This window comes from Cololabis saira, chromosome 10 (genome assembly GCF_033807715.1).
Source record: "Cololabis saira isolate AMF1-May2022 chromosome 10, fColSai1.1, whole genome shotgun sequence".
NCBI classification, from domain to species: domain Eukaryota; kingdom Metazoa; phylum Chordata; class Actinopteri; order Beloniformes; family Belonidae; genus Cololabis; species Cololabis saira.
The window spans coordinates 36,726,931-36,752,494 of record NC_084596.1 but is presented as its reverse complement, the minus strand read 5'-3'; the positions used below and the strand labels follow the sequence as shown (position 1 = coordinate 36,752,494).

General features: G+C 39.7%; 3 protein-coding genes across 3 annotated transcripts; 2 read left to right on the top strand and 1 right to left on the bottom strand.

The window, feature by feature from the left end:
• Positions 1-884: 884 nt before the first annotated feature.
• si:ch73-382f3.1 (uncharacterized protein LOC100151273 homolog) lies at positions 885-5,905 on the bottom strand. Its single transcript, XM_061731256.1, has 4 exons — positions 5,516-5,905; positions 5,184-5,343; positions 3,436-3,608; positions 885-2,336 (listed from the first exon to the last, which is right to left on the bottom strand). The coding sequence occupies exons 1-4, from the start codon at positions 5,663-5,665 to the stop codon at positions 1,953-1,955; spliced, it is 867 nt and encodes a 288-aa protein (XP_061587240.1). The 5' UTR covers positions 5,666-5,905; the 3' UTR covers positions 885-1,952.
• A 1,361-nt stretch (positions 5,906-7,266) lies between these two features.
• toe1 (target of EGR1, exonuclease) lies at positions 7,267-15,965 on the top strand. The gene is made up of 8 exons (XM_061731251.1): positions 7,267-7,608; positions 7,680-7,720; positions 7,803-7,899; positions 11,212-11,370; positions 11,549-11,662; positions 11,964-12,112; positions 12,873-13,035; positions 14,770-15,965. Exons 1-8 carry the CDS (start codon positions 7,495-7,497, stop codon positions 15,466-15,468), a joined length of 1,536 nt encoding a protein of 511 aa, XP_061587235.1. The 5' UTR covers positions 7,267-7,494; the 3' UTR covers positions 15,469-15,965.
• A 2,143-nt stretch (positions 15,966-18,108) lies between these two features.
• Positions 18,109-25,050, top strand: tmem53 (transmembrane protein 53). The gene is made up of 3 exons (XM_061732805.1): positions 18,109-18,321; positions 18,564-18,667; positions 22,849-25,050. Exons 1-3 carry the CDS (start codon positions 18,267-18,269, stop codon positions 23,515-23,517), a joined length of 828 nt encoding a protein of 275 aa, XP_061588789.1. The 5' UTR covers positions 18,109-18,266; the 3' UTR covers positions 23,518-25,050.
• The last annotated feature ends 514 nt before the right edge of the window (positions 25,051-25,564 follow it).

Sequence of the window (25,564 nt, the reverse complement as noted above, 5' to 3'; positions counted from 1 at the left end):
GTAGAAATTAATACTTTTTACACCCTAGGCTTGTAACAGCAGGATGCACGTGTCGTGCTCTATGCCGCCCCTTTTAGAGCGTACTGTACTCCCCTCTGCATCTCTGGTGTAGTTACAGTAAAGGAAAAGTGAAAAACTTCAGCTGGCCTTTGCTGAAGCATTATTATATGAAGAGGAGTCAGAAATAAAGCTCATCTATTCATTTTTACTGTCAGATCCATCTCCATCCTCCTCATACTGACACACAAAATGCACGGGACATTATTTCACTTTATTTTCACACAATGACAATATTTTAGACATTATATGACATGTGACCAGCCTGACATTTGTTTGCCTACCTTCTCTGGTAGAGATTTAAAAACTTGAACAAAACGATATTCATATTTAAAGGAGCATGAGGCTCCTTTTAAGAAATGACTCTCTAGCGCCACCCTTCGCAACGACGGCCGTCGGGGGTACTGCAGCCAACAGCGAAGCCGGCACAGGAGAACAGGGGAGAGGCGCATGCAGCGTCATGTGACGTCACATCCGCAGGACAGCGCGGGAAATTCCGGTCACAATTGCAGCACATTTTGCAGCACACAGCCTGTTCAAGGCAACGGAGAGATACACTAGAGGGCTCATTCTTTTTGGTTTGGAACGCTTCATCTGACATTATTACTAGAAAACTTAAAACGTATACGAATTTTTTTCATAAATCCTGCCTCATGCTCCTTTAAGCACAGAATTATACTGTGTTGTAATTAGTGATGCACAGAATGTTCGGTAACCGAAATTGTTCGGCCGAAAATAGCAAAAAAAACACTTTCGGTGTTCAGTGGAATAAGTGGGGAAAAAAAAACGAACCATTAATAACGGCTTATATAATTACGGCTTGTTTAGATGACGCAATCAAACAGCGAACAGCGTGGAGTGAGGGGCGAGCGGTGTTAATGCAGCAAACATGTCAGCATGTCAGATCATTACTTGGATGTGGGGAAAAAGCAGAGGACACGAGAAATGATCCAGATGAGTTGGATTTGGGAAAGCTGCTTGGTGATGGAGACGGTGGCGGGACGCACCGCGCAGAGAAAAGGGCCCGTACTACCGATGCGGTGAACGAACCCTCACCGTCTGATATGACGAGATCCTCCAAGAAAATAACCCAGATTTTTACAACTATTATACAAGGCTTCAAATTGCGGATATCAGCCCCGCCCCACCACGGCCCGATTAACTGGACTTGAACGGGAGAAAATGAAAAAGGATTATGAGAAAAAATACAATAAGTACAGTAAGTCAAATTGTTACTGGCGGGTATTTCACTGCACATTTATTTGATTAATGCAATGGTGAAAAAATTGGCAAAATAAATGAAAAACTGCGAAGAACCATTGTTCGGTATTCGGCCAAGTGTTTATTATAATTTTCGGTTTCCGCCACAAATTTTCATTTCCGTGCATCACTAGTTGTAATCAAGAGAGGATTTCATTTCATTTATCCATTAAAAGATTCCTGATAAGAGAAAGGGCTAATATGTGCAAAGGTGACAAGAAAATGGATCAGGAATCCAATTTTGTTGAAAGCGTTTCTTAAGAGTTATAAATTGTACATGTATTCTCAATTACAACGCAGATCCTAATATCCTAAATCTTCCATTTAATTATAAAATCGAGAACGCAAGCAGCAAACGAACAAGGATTTGAGGAAACTATTTGTCCACGCAACACCTATTTACAATCTCTACCGGGGCGAGCGTCATGGTGCACATGCTCATCAGAACTTCAAGCTCATGTAACAGTTCAGGTTTCCCCTGCAGCGTAAACCCAGGCTGGATGCAGCCGAGAGCACCACCCCAGCAAAGGCCCGTATCGGATGTAGATTGCAACCACAACCAGGTGACAAGTCAGCAAATCCTTTACTCAGTCAACCTCTAGCTACGGTGTGGAAATGTGCGCACTCTCCCGGGATCAGGACAAGACGCCTATGAGTTCCTCCTCATCGTTGTCTCCCACACCTTCTGTGGGACTGTCACACGTGGCCATGAGGCCCAGGCTGAGCTCCGCCAGCTCCTCACAGCTCATGTCAGTGGTCACCATGATCTTCGTCTCCAGGCGATTGCACAGAGTCCTGTAGGAGGGCAAAGGGTAGCCGATCTCTCTCAGGTACTCGTAGCCTTTGGTTCCAACGGCACAGCGGATCTTTCGGGCCTTCAGGATCGTCTCTGGGGACCAGACGGCGCGACGCGAGCGCTTGCTGAGAGACAGAGCCCTGATCTGGTCCTCGTACAGGAAGTTCTGAAGCCCTTTCTCGATCCGATCGAGCCGATACAGACGCTTCTTCATCTCTTCTACCTGACAGAGGGGAAAATGTTGAGATTATTTATTTGACATGCTCACTTATGACTCAATAACTGACATTGTTTGTACATGGATTTAACAACTTCAAATGATGCAACTATAAAATAACGGCAGAGGCACATATTGATAGTGAGCCTATGACGATGCTGTTACCAGGAAGCATGTCTTTCCACTGCGAGCACAGAATACCTAAAACCAGCTATTTCTACTACTTTAAAGTGTAAATGATCTGTGAATAAAAAATAAAAAAGGAAGAACCCTTGTTAAAAGCCCTATGTCATAACGTCCACCTGATGCACACCCTTTCAACTTCTCCTTTTCAACATTTAGTAGCTCCAACTCACATAAGACATGCTGCATTTGGACACATCTGAGCTACATAAAGGAAGTTCAGGACTGTAAGCTGCAGTACTATGGAGCCAAATCAAGGCCAAAAGTTTTGCTAATTTGAAAATAAAATTTGAACCTGAAAATTATTTTTTCCAGTTTCAAATTTTTTTTCTTCCAGTATCAGATCTTTTTTTTCAGTTTCAGTACTTTTTATTTCAGTTTCACATCTTTTTTTTTTTCAAATATCTGATACTGAAAAAAAAAAATTTAAACTGTAAAAAAGAATTTTCAGGTTCAAATTTTATTTTCAAATTAGCAAAACTTTTGGCCTTGATTTGGCTCCATACAGTACTACAGAACATAACCCACACTGCCCCCTAGTGTTTGTTTGCATAATTACAAAAGGACACAATCAGAAACAAAGTTTAAATACCAACTACAATCTAGGTCCAGTAGGTGTGTAGTTACTATGCAGTAATTAATTATCAATTACACATTAAAGACCATTACCCACTAAGCATAGCCAATTTTATGTATCTATCAAAGACTACGTACAAAAAAAGTGTACAACTTGCAGTATCCGTTATCTTTCAAATGTTTACTGTTAGTTGCAGAAGGAAATCTGAAACTGAATAAAGTCTGAACTGGCAGGTCAGACCATTAAGAAAACTGAGATCTACTAAGAAACTTTCGTTTGGGGAAACTCTCAGGAATCTCCACTGAGAAATGAACTTGTAATAAGTGACAGCAGCAAGTGTCCTACCTCCCTCTGCAGTCTGGCAGTGTGCTGCGTCTCCTGCTCCAGCTGTTTCTTAAGGAGGTGACACCGTGTGCACGGGTACGGGTCTTCAGACATCCCCTCCGATTCCTCTTCCTCCAGGCCGGGCAGAGGGGTGCGTCTGGCATAGCCATGATCCCCAAAACTCAGCTCCTTTTCTACCAAGAAGTAATAATAATAGTAATAATAATGTGCAATATCCACTGTATAATAACCACTGTATATAATAATAATGTGAAATCTTCTTTTCTTTTTACGAGCCCATGTACAACTGCTGATACTGGTGGTATTACCTGCTATTATATGACCCTGTTGTTCTTCTTTTTTGTCTTGCTGTAACATGTGAATATCCCCATTGTGGGATAATAAAGGAAAATCTAATCTAATCTAAACACAAGGGAATCTCAAACGTATTTTGCAGCTTTGAAATTGAACACATTTACAGAACACAATTACAGAACATCTGCCAGAGTTGTGACACAATATGTGACTATTTCACCAGAAGAAAGCTCCTGGTGGATTCTGTCTCAGCCTCTCTTGATTCAGAGGTAAGAGAGCCGCAAATATGTTAATATATGTACTTCAGAATTGGTGGTAAAGCTCTCACTCTTTTTTAATCTATCAATGCTTGTGAAGAATATCTAATTTTTTATGTAAATATATGTGAACAATAAGGCCTAAAGTTGGCCAATTTGGCCAATGCAGGTGATTATCTTGCAGATCTGCACTTGTGTGAATAAAAACATGACACTGACTTGTTTCATTTGAAATATGAGTAAGGAGCTGAAACAATGTCCAACCATCTACAGGTTCCAAAGCAAATACAAAGAAAAGATTTTTGCCAAATACAGGGAAGAGGAGACATGAGGTAGTGATTGTGTGGGGATTCAGCATAATGTACGTATATAAAATGCTATATATAATAATGATTATATTGTTTATGATAAGGTGTGTGTGTATATACACACACACACACACACACACACACACACACACACACACACACACACACACACACACACACACACACACACACACACACACACACACACACACACACACACACACACACACACACACACACACACACTGCATATGTATATTATTTATAATTGCTCTGGTATATCATTTATTTATAAAGTTCCGGTATAATATTTATAATGTTCAAGTATATTTATAATGCTGAGGTATAATATTGCAATGAAGTGCTGTACTATTTTCATAAGGTAATAACAGGTATAATTTTTTTTGGATAAAGTAGTAAAGCTTGCTGTTATATGTTTTTCTTATTTTTATTTTCAAGCAAAATTGAAATAGAAACAAGGGGTAGGACCTCATAAGTTTTTCCTTCCTCCTACTCCTTTTCAGGCATGAAGGTTTATTTCCCTTTGATTTTGTTTAATGACTGTTTATTTATATTGTTTTTTTATGCGTGTATGCTCGAAATAAAGATTTCAATTCAAAATTCAAATTCAATTCAAATGTATTGAACAGATGTTTATGGAAGTTGAGCAAATTTAGGCAAAATGTCTTATTTTGAGAGTCATACATTTCATCATTGGAAGAATATCAAAAATAAAAGCTGTATGTACTGAGCAAAGTGAAAAGTGAATAGATAAAACAATTCTGAAGGATAAAATGAAGCCTCATCAGGATGATGGATGGATACATGTCATTACAGTAATCCTTAATAAGACAAACCTTTCCCAGGATAAATAAGAGCGTTAAAGTACCTGGCTCTGGTTTCATGGGCAGGATGATGTAGGGGGAGGTCAGGGCTGGATATGGAGGATCCCCAACACTGAACAGGGTCGGGATGGCATTGGGTTTGAGCTTCTTCCCTCCAGCTGGAGACCTGGCTATCTCCTCAAACTGGCTCTGCTCAAAATGATCCTGGAACAAACAAGAAGGGAACAGAACAGAACAGAACAGAACAGAACAGAACAGAACAGAACAGAACATTAGGCAATGATTGCAACGTAAACCCTTGTTTCTCGTGGTGTCTGTGACTCGGATAGAGTACAGATTAATGCATCTCTCCCTCCACTAGTGTTGTTAAACTCACTTGGCAGAGTCTGGAGTGAGGAGTTGGCTCAAAGTCCCGTCGACAGTTCACCACCCACTTCTGCTTGCGAGCCGGGTCTTTGGGGAACCTGAACAGCTGCTTGCCTATGCTGGTGGAGTTGGAGCAGTTGGGAGCGGAGCAGCCCCCCATGACCGATGATGATGATGACACTTTAAAACTACCGACGACTGGCCGATCAACAGGGACTCTCTGGCATTACTGTCAGCTAGTGGAGCTGGGAGAAACGAAGCTACGCTCGCATTAAACGTCAACACTTAAAAAAAACAGTGCAGTCATAAGGCGACAATGTGAATATACATTTAGGAAATTATGTTAAAACACTTTGGTGAGGGATAAAATATTTCACTCGTTTGAGCCAAAATGGCGCCCGTCTCCTCGAAGGCCGAACTGTGAGGTAGAGTCGCTCTTGTGCGTCCTTCGCGTATGCCTGATGGAAAATCCGGTTTAAAATAAAAAAATAATCAAGAAATTGACTTCAATAAATAATAAAATTCACAAATAAATCTATTATATGTATGCATTGTTTTGTCAAATAAAAAACAACATGTTAAAAACATAAAACAGCAATACTCATGTCTGCCTCACTCTGCTGCACCTCTCACCTTTTGTATTTCTTTTGTATCATTTTTTGTATTTTTTGTACAATTTTGTTTTGTAAAATGGTAAAATTGTAAATAGGTTATTTTATTTTATTTTATTCAGAGCTGTCCTTTTTTTCCCCTACCTCAAACTGCTGCATCTTAGATGTTTATTCTGTACATATGTCAAAAATACTACATTTGTTTATTTGTTTATTTGTTTATCTACTGCGAAAGAGCGAAATTACCGGAGTCAAATTCCTTGTTGGACAATGTTCGAACCTGGCCAATAAAGCTCATTCTGATTCTGTGTGTTTTTGGCTGCTGCACGACTGAATTTCTCCTCTGGGAGATCAATAAAGTCTACTATTCTACTATTATATTCTATTCTATTCTGATTCTGATGTCATTCTCTTTTGGTTTTTAAGAAAATGGTTTTTAAAGCTATTTTTGAAACTTATAAGTGCAATTGACTATCTGTATGGTGGCTTAGTGGTCAGCACTGTTGCCTCACAGCAAGAAGGTCCCCGGTTCGACTCCCAGGCCCAGCAGGACCTTTCTGTGTGGAGTTTGCATGTTCTCCCCGTGCTTGCTTGGGTTTCCTCCCACAGTCCAAAAACATGCATATTTAGGTTAACTGATGATTCTAAATTGCCCGTGAGTGTGTCTGGTTGTTTGTGGGGACTGCGGGTGGAAACTAGCATTTCTGCTAAAACCCGGTGTATTTACACTGCTTAATGTAGTGTTCATGAATATGCATTGTCCCGTCTAAATAAAACTTTGAACCAAGTAAATGTTTCTATTGTTTCTTTGCCTTTTGTTGTTTCTTTGCTTTTCTATTCTCTTTTTGGTTTTCTGGAGGTCGGTAGCCACAAAAAGAAAGTTGGATAGGCTTTTATAAGCAGTTTGCTTCAGCCTATGCCTTTTCAGTCATTGTTCAACACATTCTTGGTTTTGTATGAAATGTTAATGCTGTGCACAATGTTTTTTTTGGTGTCGTGTTTTGTGTGTTTTTTTTTTTTTGTTTGTTTTGTCATGACTGAATAAACTTAATTCATTCATTAATTCATTCAAATATTTCTAAAAGATAATTGTATGTGCATTCAGGCAGTAGTACGGCGACTATACACTGGTGATTCGAAGGACCCGAGAACCATGCCGAGAACACGCGGAAATGTTTACGGCAGCAGCGCTGAGATCTAGCTGCTAGGATACCCGCCCCCGACTCAATCAAGCAAAAGCGTCACTATCGACTTACACGGGCGATATTGGAAGTATCTACTAAACACAACCTTCGCTTACAAAGGCGGTGCGTAGACCTCACTAGGTGATTCACCTAGCGAGCTAGTATTCACGCAGCCGCGAGAAAACGTGTCAAACATGGCATCTTCTCTGATGGTTCCAGTTATCGACATCCATAATGGCAATCTGAAAGAGCTTTGGCCTAGTTTGGTCGTTGCAATTCATTCTTCGTCCTTCATTGCGCTAGACACGGTAAGTTAAAGTGTGCACGGCTCACAGTGATTGTATTTTACACAGTGTGGTAAATCTGTGTGTGGTTGCAGGAGCTGTCTGGTCTGGGGAACAGGAAGGCCTTACTGGCCGAGTGAGTAAACGCATTTACCTGTACCTGTTACCATGACTTACCCAGCTGTTGAGCATTTATAACACTTTCTGCGCTCTTTCAGGTCTATAGAGGACAGATATAAGGCCATATGCCATGCTGCTCGCTCCCGCTCCATCCTGTCTTTGGGGATTGCCTGTTACAAGACACTGGACATCAAGGTACAAATAGGTGTCAAAAGTATTCACATTCATTACTCAGGTAGAAGTATAGATACTAGAGTTTAAAAACACTCTTGTAGAAGTTGAAGTATCAACTCACGTGTTTTACTCAAGTAAAAGTACTGGTTTCAAAACTACTTAAAAGTGTAAAAGTAATGTAAGGGGGAAAACGCCATTAAGGAGAAAAGCCATTGAAAATTAATGCATCTTAGTATAATGCAAATATATTAAAGAACCATATATGTGTACTGTAGCAGGGCGAGTGCTACGGGCCCGACCGACAGGATAGCGAGGACACAGAGTTTCAGTGCACAACCACTTTTTATTCCACCCAACACACAGGACACACGTGCTTCAGCTCCTTCACAGCCCCCTTGCTGCTGTGCAGCCACGCCTTATAAAGGCAGGCAGGGTGGAGAGGTTGATGGGACACACCTGTGACCCATCACCTGAGTGGCTGCTGCTCCTCCACCCTGCCACATTTAATATTGAGCATTAACATGTGTTTCAGAGAGCAGGAGATATGATGACTAGTTGCCTATAAGTATTGTAATGGTGCAAAAAGTCAAACTTCAGAGGCATGTTATCATTTATCCTAACCTTTATTGGAATGTACATCCAAGTTTAGTTGCAGGAATCTGAGGGAACGGATGTAAGAACAAAACTGGACAAGAACATCTGAAACAACCACAACCAAATTCACTCTATCCGGATGGAGCAATTTAAAGGCATTCTCCTTGATTGTCCCTGAGCTAGCAAGAATTTTGAAAATGGCACCTCTAAGCCCCCCCCCATTCGGTCCGAATGATACGGATTGGTCCAGGTCCAGGAAGGGAAAGAACCAATCAGATGTTTTCATTTTAAACCACGTCCCCCCGCCCTGTCCCATGCGCGCACTCGCTTCCAGCAGCCCGACGTGTTCACTTCCACGGGTCCTCCTGGGCTCACAGTGTCCCAGTGTAACCCCCTCCCTCCCTCCCTTCTGCCACGGACCCCAGTATATAGATATTATGTACCGTAGTTATTTCCAGAGCAGCTCGGTCCCGCTGTGTGTGACCGGGGAGCGGGAGCCGTTAGTCCGCTGCTGCTGCTGCAGAGGCTGCTGCTCTCTGCCCAGCAGCCTCTGCAGCAGCAGCAGCAGCCCGGGGGGACACGTGAACAGCCGCAGCCGTGAAAAGCCGCAGGAGCTCCAGCTCGGAAGCTGTATGGGGTCCGTGGGGATATAGGCGTCTCACGGCGAGAGCGGAGAGCGCCGGTGAACGGCAGCGCGCTGCGGTGCCGTGCGGGCTGTGTTGCCGCAGCTACGCCGTAGGCTACGGCGTAGACGCCGTAGGCTACGGCGTAGACGCCGTAGGGTACGGCGTAGCTGCGGCTTTAGAGCCTGCAGCGCACCGCAGCGCTGCCGTGCCGTTCACCGACGCTCTCCGGGATGGAGACGCCGGTGGGCACGTTTGGGTGGGCACAGCCCCCCCCTGCCCCCCCTAAAACCGACCTCGCTTACAGGTGAATGAGACATGGGGTAGTTTTGCTGTAAATGTGCTGTCCAAAATGTTTAATAATCGTATGCGCGTTCGTGTTTGTGGGGGCGAGGCTTTGGACGGAGCGCTCGTGGGTGGGGGCGGGGGGGGCGGGGGGGCGGGGCTTAGAGGAAGCGCCACTTTCAAATCTTGCTAGCTCTAGGAAGTTGCATAGAATAACTTTAACTGGATAGTTTTTTTTAAAGGCCGAAATGAAATAGAGTAACAAGGCTGTTTTTAAAATGTAAGGAGTAAAAGTAAAAAGTCATCTGAAAAATAATTACTCCAGTGAAGTATAGATAACCAAAATTTCTACTTAAGTAAGGTAACAAAATATTTGTACTTCATTACTTGACACCTCTGCAAATACAGCATCTTTAACAACTGCTAAAAGTGAAAGTATTCATACGAGTATGGTCACACAATGTTATGTCCCTCATGTCAGTGTTTCTTCCACTGTGTTCAAAAAAAGCAGATATAAGGTTTAAAGATATATATATATATTATTTTATATTAGATATAAATTATAAGGTATAAAGAAGAGTATAAGTAGTTTATAGAGTTGTTCTACTTTCAAAGGTTAAAAATAAAGAAATGTTAAACCGATTACAACATAAAACAAGTGAAATACTAATACTTGTTCTGCAATGAAAATGCGTATTGTCTCAAATGCATCAGATTAAATGAGAAACAGTGTTGCATGTGAGTGCTGCCACATGAGATGTATTATTTGCATGAACAATAGGGGTGTAACGATACACTAATCTCACGATACGGTACGATACACGATATTGAGGTCACGACAACGATACGATATGATATTATAGCAGTTTTTTTTTAACAACCTTGAATGAGGAACATATGACTGGAAAAAAATTTCTTTTATTTGAAAGACACAAAATACAAAACAATGCTGTGTGTTTGCCCTATTGTTACAGTTTGTAATGCTTTATAATGGTTTAAGTTTTAAAGAGAAAGCCAGGCCAACCATTTTCCACAAACTGAACTAAAAGTAAATGTCAGGTTTGCATTATGCATCTTCAGTTTCATACAAGTACAAATATTTTGCCACAAACTGAATAGTTTCTCTCATGTATGATTTTAACTTTTTTCTTTTCCAGAAATGTAACAACTAAAATTAAATAAATAAATAAAAGCAAATAAATACATTTTTACATCATAAAAAAGATTGATTCATGCTCACCTTATAAGTGTAAGAGGAGATTTATTTTTGTTAAGGTTATTTTGGTAATTCAGGGTTCATTATTTTATAAATATATTCTGATGTAAATTAGGGACTATAATTACACTAGTCAGTTTATCTGTAGTGATTAGTATGTTTTAGATTGGACATTAAAGTACACTGGAACTCACAAAGAAGTTGTCCCTGTGTTTATCCTACTCACGACCCGAAAAAGGTTTAATTTGATAAGGTAAGGCTTAACTCTACACCAGCCTTACATAAGTAAAGGTTCAGAGCTTAAAACGGGACCGCAAAACGGTACTAGTTTCTTCTGAGCGTAGTAAGATTTTGATCCGCGGGTCGAGGCGCGGTCGGCACAAATACGCTGCACGTTACTAGTCAACACAATGGATTAATATTAATAACCCAATATCGCGATACAGTTTGTCACCTCCACGACACGTTTCGTGACGTTTTTGTATCACTAAATTTCGTGGCACGATATATTGTTACACCCCTAATGAACAATGATATATTTTGTAAATTCTTAAAAAAACAGTCGCTCTATTCTTTCTGTTTTATCATTTCTTCTTGCTTTTTTTCATCCTCCAGGATCCAGACTCATACATGGTCCAGGTGTTTAACCTCACCCTCCTGTGCTCAGAAGAGTATATTATTGAACCCCAGTCAGTCCAGTTCCTGGTGCAGCACGGGTTTGACTTTAACAAGCAATACAGTCAAGGAATTCCTTACTGGAAGGGAAATAATAAGGTGAGAGTGGCTGCATTGTTGCTCCGTGTTGTACAGTGTGTCCAGTCTCGGTCTTGTTGAAATGCCACTCAGAACTACACAAGTTGGTTTTGTCTCACTTGTTATTTGGTAATTAGCTTTTTTGCTCACAGATTGTATGATTTTCAAGTGTCCTTACGTGCTCTGTCATGTCTCCTAGGGAGGAGCAGATGACCGTGGAGTCCACATCCGAGCTTTATTCATTGACCTGCTGCGTGCAAAGAAACCTCTGGTGTTGCACAACGGCCTCATTGACATGGTCTTCCTGTATCAGGTCCAAGGAGTTTTGTTTTTCCTCTAGTTCCTTGCCTAATATGTTAAATATATTCACACATTTTACATCCAAATATTTTCCCCCATTAGCCAAAAATAATACTCACCGAAAAGTTCAGTCATCCAATTTAGTGAAACTGTGATGGTGTAAGAAGTGCTGCACTGAAATGTATCAAAAATGCTTTTACTGGGATTATGTGTGCATTTTATCTGTGATATTAGTGCCTCTCTCACCATTAAGTATTTGTTTTTGATGTGAGATATTATTCTCATGCAAATACTTTGTGTTTTGCTGCTGCCAGAGTTTTTATGCTCAACTTCCTGAGCGCCTGACCAACTTCACAGCCGACCTGTCTGAGATGTTTCCCGCCGGCATTTATGACACCAAATACATCACTGAGTTTGAGCTGAGGCTGACTGCTTCCTATCTGGAGTACGCCTACAAGAAATGGCAAGTATTTGCTTATCATATGTTTTGGCAGTTTTCCACTTTATTTTAAAGAATTGATCATTTTATTCCACTCCCCGTGGAGTAAGGGATGCAAGCATGTTTTTGTATGGTATTTATATAGTGTTTTGACCAAAGCATGCACTAGATGTTTCATTAAGACCTCAGGAACCAGTGTCAACTCTTGAAGAAGGGGAAAAAATCAAAAAAAAAATCATGCACCTCTCTTTAAATCAAGTGATACAACTTAACATTGAACTTGATGATAAAGGTTAAATGTAATTAACAGTGACCACTCATTCATTTTTCCACATCTAAAACTGTAGTAAAGCATTTTTACTCCTTAATTTTAGTTGTGAATAGTAACTAAAAAAGGCTTTGACTAGAAACAGATTTTTCACTTTTTCGTATTTTGTTTAATTTATTTTTTAATGAATATGCCTTCATGTAATCATGCTCCAAACAGCAAAGTAATTGAAAGTGAAACTAAAACGACTGAGTCTGGGGCCTTGCATACAATTTTGTGCCAAATTTCATGGAATGTTTTTTTGGCTTCAAATTAATGTTGTATTAACGTGTAGTTTTAACTTCCTTGCAAATCTTGAGATTAGTTTTATTTATGTGTGTGCATTGATTTTATTTTCATATAATATAAAATCAATCAATCAAAATATTTTCAGCATTATGATTTCTTTGATTTTAAAATAGGAACCGACAACAATAGTCCTTTGTGTTTCCTGACATTTTCTTCTCCTCCTTCCAGCAAACTGGATAACAGTCGCAGCGTCACAGCCGGAGCGCTGGGACCTCAGTTTGGTGTAGAGTTCATTCGGTACGCCGGCCAGCTGTCCACCTACGTGGAATATAGAGACTGTCCTGCGGTAGCTTCGTCAGAGGAACAGAGTGACGTCTGCCAGCGCTTCTCTGTAAGTTTAACTGATTGTTATGTTTTTTTCCACAATAAGAGTGTTGTTTTGTATAAAGGGACTGTTGGGTTAGGCCAAAATAAATAAAAAATTCTAGCACTGGCATGGCAGCCTCACTGTCCAACTGGACTCACAGCAGTCTGACCAGCACTTATTCATGCTGGACCCTCCATGTGATTTCTTTCTTGTGTTGTTTCCAGACAATAGAGACTGGAATGTTACAGAAATATCTTGCTCTCTGTGAAAGCTTTTCTTTTTCAATACAAGATGTTTAATAGACAAAAAAAAAACCAAACTTTTCTATACAAGTTGTTTTTCTTGAAGAAAGATGGATAGATAGAACTTTATTCATCCCCGAAGGGAAATTCAATTGTCCAGCAGCTCATCAAAACATAAAAAGCAACCACACTTCCACTCAGACAATAAAAGCACATTCATATTAAAATAAACATGAAATATAATGTTAAAAAATGGCATATAAAGTGCAAACTAAAATATAGTCCAGTTGTGAAACCATACTGGGTCATGTCCGCACCTCAGGTGCCGACACAAGTCGATGACACCAAGGTGTCATCGACTTGTTTGAGAGTCAGCTGATGAAATGCCGGAGCCTCCTTTTGTGCAATCGCTCCAGTTCCACTTGAAGACAAATGGATAAATAAAATAAGACCGTCCCCAGACTATGATGCTACCACCGTGGTGTTGCATTGTTGTTCAGGTTTTCATGCCAGTAGTCTTATATACATGTTTCTGTTCACTGAGCCAAAGAACGCAGTCTTCGTCTGACCAGAAGGCGTTGCTGCCGTCCACATGGTCAGAACAACTTATGCTGAGCTTCAGGGTGTCCATTTTCATGCAAGGACATCCTGTATATGGGTCAATGACGTGACGCCAATATTTTCTGAAAAACAGATTTTTTTTCAATTCAAAAAGGGTTTAAATGGATAAAAAGATACCATATATATGAACTACCTGTCCCACATATGGACTCACTTGAATTTTACAAAAAATACTAGTTATTTGGGATTTTGTTGTTGTTTTAAGCATCAAAATGTCATGTGGTGCGACCGTTAGACCATGACTCTTGTTTTTTTGAAAACTTTTTTGAAATCACTCTAAATGTTTCTAATCAATCTTCTGCCCTATCTGGCATGATTTCCGAAATGTCTTGTAGTGTGCAAGATTGCAACACATGTATTGTATTTATATTTCCATCATAATATACAAACAAAGTTTGACTGATACATCATCACCATTAAAAAAAACAACCATTTTGTATAATACTGAAAACTTGTAAAAAAAAAAAAAAAAAAAGATGTCAAGATGTTAAGGAAATTAATTTATTTTAATATGAATCATGGTTGCACCACATGACCTTTTTTAAGGCTAGTGCCAATTCCTCTTGACAAAAAACTCTGAAATTACTTAATTTAAAATTTTTATATGAATTTATGTGTACACAACATTCTTAAGGTTTGAACTACTGCAATAGATATTCTTTTTTTATTATTTTAAAATTGACCTGTTGAAAATCCTTATTCGTCATTGACCCATATGTAATAAATGTATGTAATGCCTCTCTCATGGCAATGCTGAAACGGTTTAGGTTTTCTTTCAAAAGCCATTTCTTACAGATTAATTTAAAGCAAAGATTGTGATTTTATACATTAAACCTCTAATCAATTGCAAATGTGGTAAATAACTGCCCTGTGTTTGTGTCTGTTTGTGTGAAAGGCTTTTGGCTGGTGTCCAAACGGCACAAATTGTCAGCTTTCCCACGACACAGACCTCATCGTCCTCCAAGACGAGAAATGCAAAGACGACAGGAAGAAGAGAAAGAGGAAGAGACAGAGGGAGAAGAAGAAAGCTAAAGGACAGGCAGCAGAGGACTCCGCCCTCCTAGACGGTGCCCCCGAAAGCAAAAAACCCAACATAGAAGTGGATCCAGAAAAAACACCAGGCGACACACAGAACACAGACCTCGTGAAACAAACGGACCTGGATGGAAACGACAAGCAGGATGAGGCACTGAGTATGAACACTAACAATGAGGGAAATGGGATGTTGGAACATGAAACGGAGCCAAGAGAAACAACAGCTGCAAGTGAAGGTGGAGATGGAAGTGTTGCTGACGGCTCTGCTGAGACAAATCCACAGAAGAAGAAGGTGGATGGAGGATCACATCGGGCAGGGTTTGATGCCTATATGACAGCATACATCTTTGCCTACTCTTGTGCGCTCAACAAGAAGAAGAAAGAGGAAGGGGCTGGAGAAGCAAAGGAGGAGAAAGAGCAGCCGTGGCTTTCTACTTGTCTTAACAAGGTCTATCTCAGCGGAAAGGCGGCTCCTCTGAATGTGGTTAAAAGCACCTTCTGCAAGTCATCCAAGGCCCACATTCAGAAAATGGAATTGGTGTGGAGTGGGAAAACCTAGTGTCAGGACTTTTGTTCAACTGTTGACTGACATGTCTTTTTTTTTTTTTTTTTTTTTTTGTGATAGTGATATTTCTGAAAATTTGCTAGAGAAGTCAGTTTGACACACTCGAATGTTTCATGTAGCCAAATTTTAGTTCAAATACCTGTAAGTGAAGGTATTTTCATTGGTTTTATTGTTGCACACATCTGCTTTTGTGCCTGTGGGTTATCTAAGTAGTTTTTTTTCTTCTTTTATTCATTGATTAAAGAATTCCTAACAAATATGTAAAGGAAATGTCAGCATAATTATACAGTGACCAAAAAAATGTGAATTTCAAGGCTTCCTTGCAAAATACAGGTGATCTCATGTTTTTCAAGGACATTTAGACGAATGAAACACTCCTCCAATCCGCTGTCATTAAGCAGGAGGTGAGATGATGTTTAGTTTCACTCGATGCCACGTGGTAGATCTTATATTACTGTTTTAGATTAGAATAAAAACTTTTCATCAATTAATTGTGATCTTTGTCATCTGGGTTTGTCTTGAAGAATCATACATGTCCAAATGGCAATATAACATGATGTAAGCAGTTGGATGAAGAAATCAAAAATATTGGAGACATTTTAGGGTTATAGAAATATATCATAATGACTGTGTGAATCTTCTGTAAGTTTAAATATGTATGCATTGTATACAGTATTTCGTTTTTTATTTTTACGTTCAAGTGCTAAAAGTGCAGAGTGAATCCGTGAGATGAGACTCATGAACTTTGGAGCATCTTTTAATTATGAACCCCAGAGCAAATGGGAGAAATACAGTTCATTGCTTACGCTATTTAAATAACCTTAAATTTGATACAAATTACATTTTGATATTAACTTTCCTTTTCATACATCGAGAATCCGACAAAACATGAAGAAAAGCACAGAAACGTTAAATGTTGGTAGAAAACACAGCGGGAGCTACAGACAGGGGGCGCTAGAGCAACATCAGCCCTGGTGGTTACAGAGAAGAAGACCGGTGTACTGGAGACTTCAGCAACATGCACAGATGTAATGCGGCGGGAGCGCGCTCAGCGGAGACCTCGCAGCCTGGGCGGCTTTTATTATATCATAATATTATCATTCATCAAAAGCACAGTGTCATTCAAACCCACAGCAGGAAAATGACGTTGGAGCGTAGGTTTTATATAAACGAATTAAAAAAAGAGAAATCAGGTTACTACAATCATATATTATTACAATTAAACAGACTGATGCAATTTTTACCAGTTTTGACTAATTTGGGGTATTTTTTCGGATTTCATACATGCCATATATATATATATATATATATATATATATATATATATATATATATATATATGTGGAAATCAAGTGTAATTAGACTGAACTGGCCTATTTCAATATCAGGATACTCACTGCGATTAAAAGTCACATATAAGATTCCTTTAATTGCAATTATAATAAAATAATTTCAAACAACACTGCTGCAACTGTGCAGCTCTTTGACGTTTTATCTAATACTTCTCTGTTTGGCCAGTAGGGCAGTTGCTGACTTTGCAAAATATGAATTGAAAGATTTTTCTGCAAGTTTGTTAATTTGTTGTCTGCTTCCATGGTCTTAATCACTGTGGATTAAAATCTAACTACAACAAAAAGTTATTACATCTAGTTTTACAATTGTATTTGTAATGCCAGGGAAGAACATTAAATAAAATGGGTGTGTGAATGATCAATAATCAGTATTATTGGCAGTAATAGAGGGCCCCCAAAATCACATTTTGCTTCGGGCCCCATGGAGGCTTGGGCCGGCCCTGTGCCACCTTATATGAACTTTAAATTGCACCAAATCCAATAAGTTCAACTTATTTTTTTTGTGATCAAATGTTTTTATTTATTTTTCATGATTTTCTTATTATCAACAGTGGCATCCACAATGATGTTAAACAAACATTAACACATATTCTCAGCCCCTTCCAAACCCATCCCTTGGACCTAAGCATTCAATGAAAACAATTGAAAGAAAAACAGAAAAAAGGTAATACAAAGATAATAGAACAAAGGACAAAAAAACAAAGGCAAAACATAATATCAAAAACTGAACAAGGATAGCTGCAACAAGGTAGTTTATATCAATTTAAAATACATCCTTCAAGTTTGGCCGTAGTTTTATCTGCTGCCATATACCAACATAAAATATTTTGTTGTTTTGCATTATGGATTTTTTTTAATAATTGATGAATATCTTTAAAAGTATGGAGGATTTTTTGTGCCAAAATTAAATAAATACATCATTAATTAATTAAAATGGGAATGAAATATATAATGAATTAATTAAATGTGTCATTAATTCACTAAAACTAGAATTAAATATGTCATTAACGAATTAAAATACAATTCATTTTAAGTAAAAAAAAATATATTTATTATTTCAGCATTTAATTAATTAATGACACATTTAATTAATTAATGATATATTTCATTCACATTTTAATTAATTAATGATGTATTTATTTATTTAATTTTGGCACAAAAAATCCTCCATATAAAAGGAAACTCGTGCAGAAATCACTGCAAGGTCCGGCTGCTTCCGCCGGGGCGCGCTCCCGCGAGATGCGGCCAGATCTCACCACGTGGACATAATTCAACACGACACCTGCGTGCAGGGAGGAGAGATCTGGGTCTGCAGCTCTGTAGCTGGTACCGTCCAATCGCCACCAATGGACTCGTTTTAATCCAGCCCTCGGCAGCTGGGATTTGAACCTTTTGTTCACAGGAACCCGACGGGAGGACAGATGACACTATAGCACAGACATGGCAGCCGATGACATTGACTACAATATTGTGTTTCCAGACGCGGGGACGTCAGGTTAGCGCTGTATTCTTATACATAAAAATGCCTTTTGTGTCTCTAAAGGGAAACCGACGAGATGCCTTTGGTTTTTAACCAAAGATGCTGTTGTAGCCGTTGTCTGGGATGGTTAGCTTAAGGCTGATTTATGGTTCCGCGTTACACCGACGCGTACCGTACGCCGTAGGTCTGCGTCTATTTAACGCTGAACCATAAATCAGGCTTCAGCCTGCAGTGATGGTGTGTGTGTGTGTTTCCAGAGAGACACTGGCCGGGCACTAAGGAGCCGGTGGTGATCCTGCTGGGCTGGGCTGGCTGCAGAGACAAGCACCTCTCCAAGTACAGCTCCATCTACAACCAACAGGTCAATATACACCTAGTTCAGTCATGTGTTTGTCACCTCTGATGGCACAGCTGCTTTACACAGGCCATGTGACCTGTCAACATTCATTCATTCATTCATTCATTCATTCATTCATTCATCCATCCATGACCGAGCTAGCCCTGTTAAATAATTACTCTCACATGGACAAAGTTCACCGCTGTATAGAGCAGTCACACACTGGAACCATCTCCCCCCATGTCTAGTTGCAATAATTAATAGGTTTTAAAAGGAGACTGAAGCAGCTGTGGTTCAGAAGGAAGTAATGATCGGTCCTAGGTATATATTGTGATTATTGTGCAAATTGTAAGTATATTATGAAATTAATAGTAAATATATTCTAAATTACTGTAGGCTATGAGTGCAGTATAGTAGTGTAAGTCAGTGTTTCCTAACCTGGGGTCTGGGCCCCCCTGGGGGGGCGCCAGAGATCTCTGGGGGGACGTGAAACTTTGACCCCGTCCACACGTAGCCGGGTATTTTTAAAACAGAATATTTCCCCCCTCCGTTTATAAAAAAATTTGCATCCACATTACATCGTTTTAAATAAAAAACCCCTTCCACACGTAACCGAAGATCTGCGTTTTCGACTACATTCACAAGCATTTCAAACCTGTAGATCATCTGCGGCTCCTGGGGAAGCTGCACCTCCGCGGCTCCGCTTCCCCGGCAGGCGCGTCTCCTTCTCACCCCCCCCCCCCCCCCCCCCCCCCCCCCCCCCCCCCGCCCCCGTGGCTCTGTGTCGGTGTAACGCAGTAAGCGGTGGTCAAGACCAGAGACCATTTATTTAATAGCTTGGAGAACAGATGCTGGATCATCTGTAGTTCTGTAGTAAACAAAAGGCGCACGTCAGAGCAGATTTGTTGTTGTTTTGGCGCATAATGTGACGTTCGAAAACGCAAAACTCCGGTTGTGTGTGTCTACACGCATCTACATAAACGGAGTTTTCAAAAATCTTCACTTTGCCCGGAGTTTTTTTAAACCTTCGTTTATTTGCGTTTTCATGTGGATGACAGGTCCAAACGTAGGAAAATATCTCCGGTTTATCAGATATCCGCAGATATCCGGCTACGTGTGGACGGGGTCTTTGTCTGCTTTGAGGATATGCAGTTTTAAAAATTATATTTACACATGTTAAATAAATAAAAAACCATAATAACACACCTAATGGAATACAGTAATCCAAGTCTGTATAAACCCACTTATTTTTCACTATATTTTGGTCATTTTAAAATGCTAAGTTATTTATCAGGATAAAAACTTAAAAACGTATTATTATATCATTATTCAACATTTAATCATACTACTCCGACAGGTTTTTAAATGAAAAATGTTAAAAAATGTTGCTCTCATATTAAAAGAGACATTTTTCAGAAATATTTTTATGTCCTTGCAATTATTTTTTGTGCGTATTTTATACATTGGTGACACAAAAGGAAGGTGAGAAAAACAAAGTACAGGGTAAACCAAAGAGAAATAAATCAAAAAAACATAATTAATGTTCATTTTTTCAATTAAAGGTTTGTAACGAATAACTTTACTCTTTTGGTGCCAGTACGTACGGGTCGGGGGGCCTGGTTGGTCTTAGACACAAGTAGGGGGGGCTCCAAGGAAAAAAGGTTGGGAACCACTGGTATAAGTATATGATAAATTATAAAGTCGTTGCAAACTATTTTTGTTCAAAAGTGGATACAGATCTGGTGATAGTAGCAAATATTGTTACTTAAGATGTGAAAGGTTTTGGTTGGTTACTTAATCTTTTATTTGTGTTTCAATTTATTATTTTAGGAATTCTCGTGAATGTTTTTCACCCTTTTTGAGTTGTGATTATTGTAATCTTTTGTATGTCTATGTGTGGACCCAAGGAATTATAGTCTTCCCATGGTGAAGACTAATGGGGATCCTTATTAAATAAACAAATAAACCGCTACCAGAAACTAACCAACAAAAAAAGAAAAGGATTCCCTAAAAAATAGAAAGCAGGTAAGGCTGACAACTGAAAGAACCGAAACCAGAATGTATTATTTATTTACAGATTTATTTATTGTACCCTTGGGTAAATTTGGTTTACAGTGAGTGATTCATACAATCCAAAAACCATACACTCAACAACACAGGACAAGAAAAAGTGACAACAGTGCTTTGACTAAAAGAACAAAGAACAAAAAGGACGACCCCCGGATAAGAAGCAAAATAAGTATAAAACATCAGTAGATAAAAAACACTAAAATATTCAAACCAAGCCAAAGGATAAAAAAAATGTGCCTTTTCATAAAAACAAGATAAAGGTACAAAACTTAAATACAAGGTTATGTTGCAGTTTCTCTCACTTGTTAATAGCACTGATGGCTGCTGGTACAAAGCTGTTTTTGTAGCGTTTGGTTTTGCAAGCAGGAACCATGAAACTCACCTTTAAGAGGGTGGGAGTTGTCTTTTAAAATAGAGCCAGCTCTCCTCTGTAACTGATTAGTATACAGGGATTCTGGATGAAGCTGAGACTCACCAATCAGCTTGCTCGACCATTTCACGATTTGGTTTAAACAATTTTTGTTTTTAAAGGACACATTTCCAAACCATGAAGCAAGACAGAAAGATACAACTGATTCTATAAAAGCACGAAAAAACAAGATCAGCATGGTCCTGGAAATGTTAAAAGTGGACAGTTTTCTCAGACAAAACAGGCGCTGGCGTCCCTTTTTGTACACAGCTTGACAGTTTGCCTCAGAGTTCAATTTGTTGTCGATGATGGTAAGTAGTGGTAAAGATACTAAAGTTTATTTTGACATTCAATAATAAAAACAAGTCCTTTTAATTTCATATAAATTCAGTTAAAAACACCCAGATTCAGAAAGCTTGATATAGTAGACCTAATTGACAGTAAATGATGATTGAAAGCAAACAAACCAAGGTTAGTAACAAACCAAACAAGACCGGTTAATAAATAAAAACAATCCACATTAACTCAGGTCTTAGTGATCGTATCCAATACGTGATATAGATCAAAACATTCCCTTTGGAGAAGGGCTTTTCCAAATACTTATCAAAATACAGTAATCTGGAAAAAAAAAACAAACATTATGTTGTATATTAAATTAATTGTATATTAAAATGCATACCGTATATATGCTTTAGATTTTTACCAAACTTGGTATTAACCATTAATATATATGCAGACAAAAAAAAATACACTAATCTGTAACCTTGTCAGAATCTGCCTAAAATGAGAGCACTGTTGAGAATAAAAACCGCAACAGCAGAGACCAAGTGCTCCTCCAGACGCCTTCTCCACCACCAGAGGAGAGTCAAAGATACTCAGCACAAACGCCTTTTATGCATCTGCCAGATGCACCACTATGGAGCCAAATCAAGGCCAAAAGTTTTGCTAATTTGAAAATAAAATTTGAACCTACATTTTTTTTTTTCAGTATCAGATCTTTTTTTCAGTTTCAGAACTTTTTATTTCAGTTTCAAATCTTTTTTTCAGTTTCATATCTTTTTTTTTTTTCAGTCTCAGACTTTTGGCCCCGATCTGGCGTAGGGGGCGTGGCATCAACTGAGTACTTGGTAGTATGTGGAAGTGGGAAATTTCAAACTTTAAAGTGTGGCTGTTGAACTGTACAGTCTGGCATAGTTTATTGCTTTTATACTGCGATTGGTGCCAAGTACGGTCTAAAACAGCTTTTTAAACAGAAATGTGTCACTAATATCAGTTTTTTCCACTGCCCATCACGTGAATATGGTGTATATACAGTGTTGAATCATACTTCTACTGATAACTTCTGCAACCTACGTTTCCTGAAGGCAACATGACTGAGGAACGTCCCCCGCCTTCTCTGTTCTGCTGTCACTCATGATGCCACGCCCCTCTCAGTTGATGCCACGCCCCCCACGCCACATCGGGGCCAAAAGTCAGAAACTGAAAAAAAGATTTAAAACTGGGGGGAAAAAATTGCAACTGGAAAAAAAATAATTTTCAGGTTCAAATTTTATTTTCAAATTAGCAAAACTTTTGGCCTTGATTTGGCTTCATACACCACAGGAACTGGTGTGTTCACGGACACCACTGTTGGTGGAAAATTCAACACGCAGTCATAAAATGACCCTGTTACACATCCATCCATCCATCAATGCATCAACGCCTGCCTTTGACTTCTCTCCTTTAGGGATGTGTCACCGTTCGTTACACGGCTCCTCTGAAGACCGTCTTCATCTCGGAGTCGTTTGGCTACAAGGAGCTGAGCAGCACCGCCCTCAAGCTGCTGGAGATCCTCTACGACTACGAGGTGGAGAACAGCCCTGTTTTCTTCCACGTGTTCAGCAACGGCGGCTTCATGCTCTACCGTTACATCGTTGAACTCTTGCACAAGGACAAGCAGTTCAGTTCTCTGTGTGTGATCGGTGCCGTGGTGGACAGCGCCCCGGGGAGCGGGAACGTGCGAGGGGCCCTGCGTGCACTGACGGCTACTTTAGGGCCCAAAATCAGCCCGCCCTTAAAGTACGTCCTCCTGGCACTTTTTGCAGTCAGCGTCTTCCTCCTGCGAGTCCTGTTGTACCCCTTGACCAAGTACGTGCACAAGAACCACTACGACGCCGTGCGGGACGCTCCGCCCGCCTGGCCTCATTTCCACCTGTACTCCCGAGCCGACCAGGTGATCCGGCACCGGGACATCGAGCTCTTCATGGAGACGCTGAAGAAGAAAGGCGTCGCCGTGGATGGTTTTGATTTCGTCTCCACCCAGCACGTCAGTCATTTCCGGGATTTTCCTCAACAGTACACACTCAAGTGCCGCAGTTTCCTGCTTGCTTGCATGAAGGACTTGAAGGGACCGTAACTGAAAAAAGAGATGTTCAAAGTCAGTGAAACTTGGAAAGAAATTCACTGGACTGTGCACTGCTGTCTTCTCTGGCACCGGAGGAGACGTTAATCAAATGGGACTAGTTAGTCTTTTTCTTTTTCTGCATTTCCTGGAAAAACTGAATAATTGGGGAAATTCATTTTTACAGTTTTGATCTGAACTATTGCAAAATTTGAGTCAAGTTATGAAGGAGCCTTTTTTTCAAGTTGACAAAATTCCTAAGAAGTGTGACATTTTGGCCCAAAGTAACACAGAGAAACAATCCAACGACTATTTTGAACTATGAAATTCCTCCTCTGTTCAGAACAGCCGGGTTTATAGGGAGGAGTGAGGAGTGGCTTCTTTGCATGATGGCTTGAAGCTATAGGATGAATTTCAAACAGAAATGGACATAAATTCAAGTCAAAAACCTTTTAATGTACTCCATTATCATATGAGAAAACCAACAGTACCCATATTGAGTGCTCTGAGCTCACAGGAGCCAGCCTAAACTGACAGAAAATTACTAAACCAGCAATTTTATTCTCAAATACGTCCATGTAACCAGTCGGCAGTTTGGCAACGGCTGATAAAGATTCCTTCCTTATCAGCGCAATCTCATTTAGAGTGTGTTGTACAGGGCAGCAGTTGAAAAACCCCACCCCACTTTAAATAAAAACACTGAATACACAAATCGTATTTCATGTTGTAATCCCACCTGACGTTCCCCTTTCTTGTAACTTTTAGATTGTACATTTATGAACTGCTGCCTATATGAGCAACTTTTCACCGGCGTTTGTTTCTACAAATGCTCATGCCACTCGTGCACTCACTTGCACATCTTTCGGCAAGGAGAGAAATGCCAATTCTTCTCTTTGGAGGTGCGGTGAATGCAGCAGGGTTTGAAGTTGAGTGGGAATCGAAGCTTGAGTTGAAGATGAGGATGTTGGATGATTGTACTAAGATAAGTCTGTAAATCTGAACACGTCACTGACTGAGACAGTTTCTGATCCATGTGGCCTAAAAGGCAAAAACAACAACTGTGCTTTTTATTTCTGAGGCTTTTAAGTTGAAAATGACTCCAGCCACCTACATATATGCTCCCAAGCACAGAAAAAGTGATACTTTTCATAATATGCCTTTAAATCACAGATTTCCACTTGTGTGTAGTTGCTCTGCAGCTGATCCGTCTTCAGACGCTAACACGTAAAACACTAACTGCAGTCGACAAAACCAACGGCATCCTCAGAAGCTTTTCTTTTGTCACAGTCATGTGCCACATAAAACTGTCACAATAAACACATTATACTTCCTATAGACTTGAAGATTGTGAGTGGAAGTCTTTTAGACTAATTTAAATAGTGCTGTGAAATGTGGTGAATTGTACATTAGCGGTAGTAACTCAGAAACAGACGCAGCTGTATAGCGTGTATTGTCCGTTTTATAAAATGTAATTAACATTTTGTGACTAAAAAGGGTGCTTTTACAGGAAAGTAACTTGCATATTAAAATGATTGATATGTTTTCATCTTCAGATTGTTACTTGGCAGTGCAAGTTCCTTTTCTTCTTGTTCTGTCCATAAGTGGTTCATTAAAAAGGCCTAACACGTGTTTGCAAAACCAATTCAGTCCAAGGACAAAGTTGATCCATGAATGTAAATGTCAAGCACAACTAACGTGTTCTTTTTAACTGATGTGCCTTCAATAAACCAGAATGCTCAAATAAATGTTTGTTTACTTTTGCTACATTTCCTACGCAGCAGAGAAGTGCTACAGCTCACTGTAACCATAGAGATGCGTGAAAGTCTTAGCCAGACTGCTTGTTTGAGGGACTTTCTGCCTCAGTTAATGAAAAAACACGCTCTGCTGGGGTTAGATCAATCCACTTACTTAATTCATTGGAGAAGATTCTAGCTCTTTGTTTTTAAAATGTCTTGAGTTGCTTTAGCAGTATGTTTAGGATCTTTATGCAGAATACGGGCGCCTTTTTAAATTCTTGGATGTTCTTGGATATTACCAATGTTTTACACCTTGTCCTTTTGTA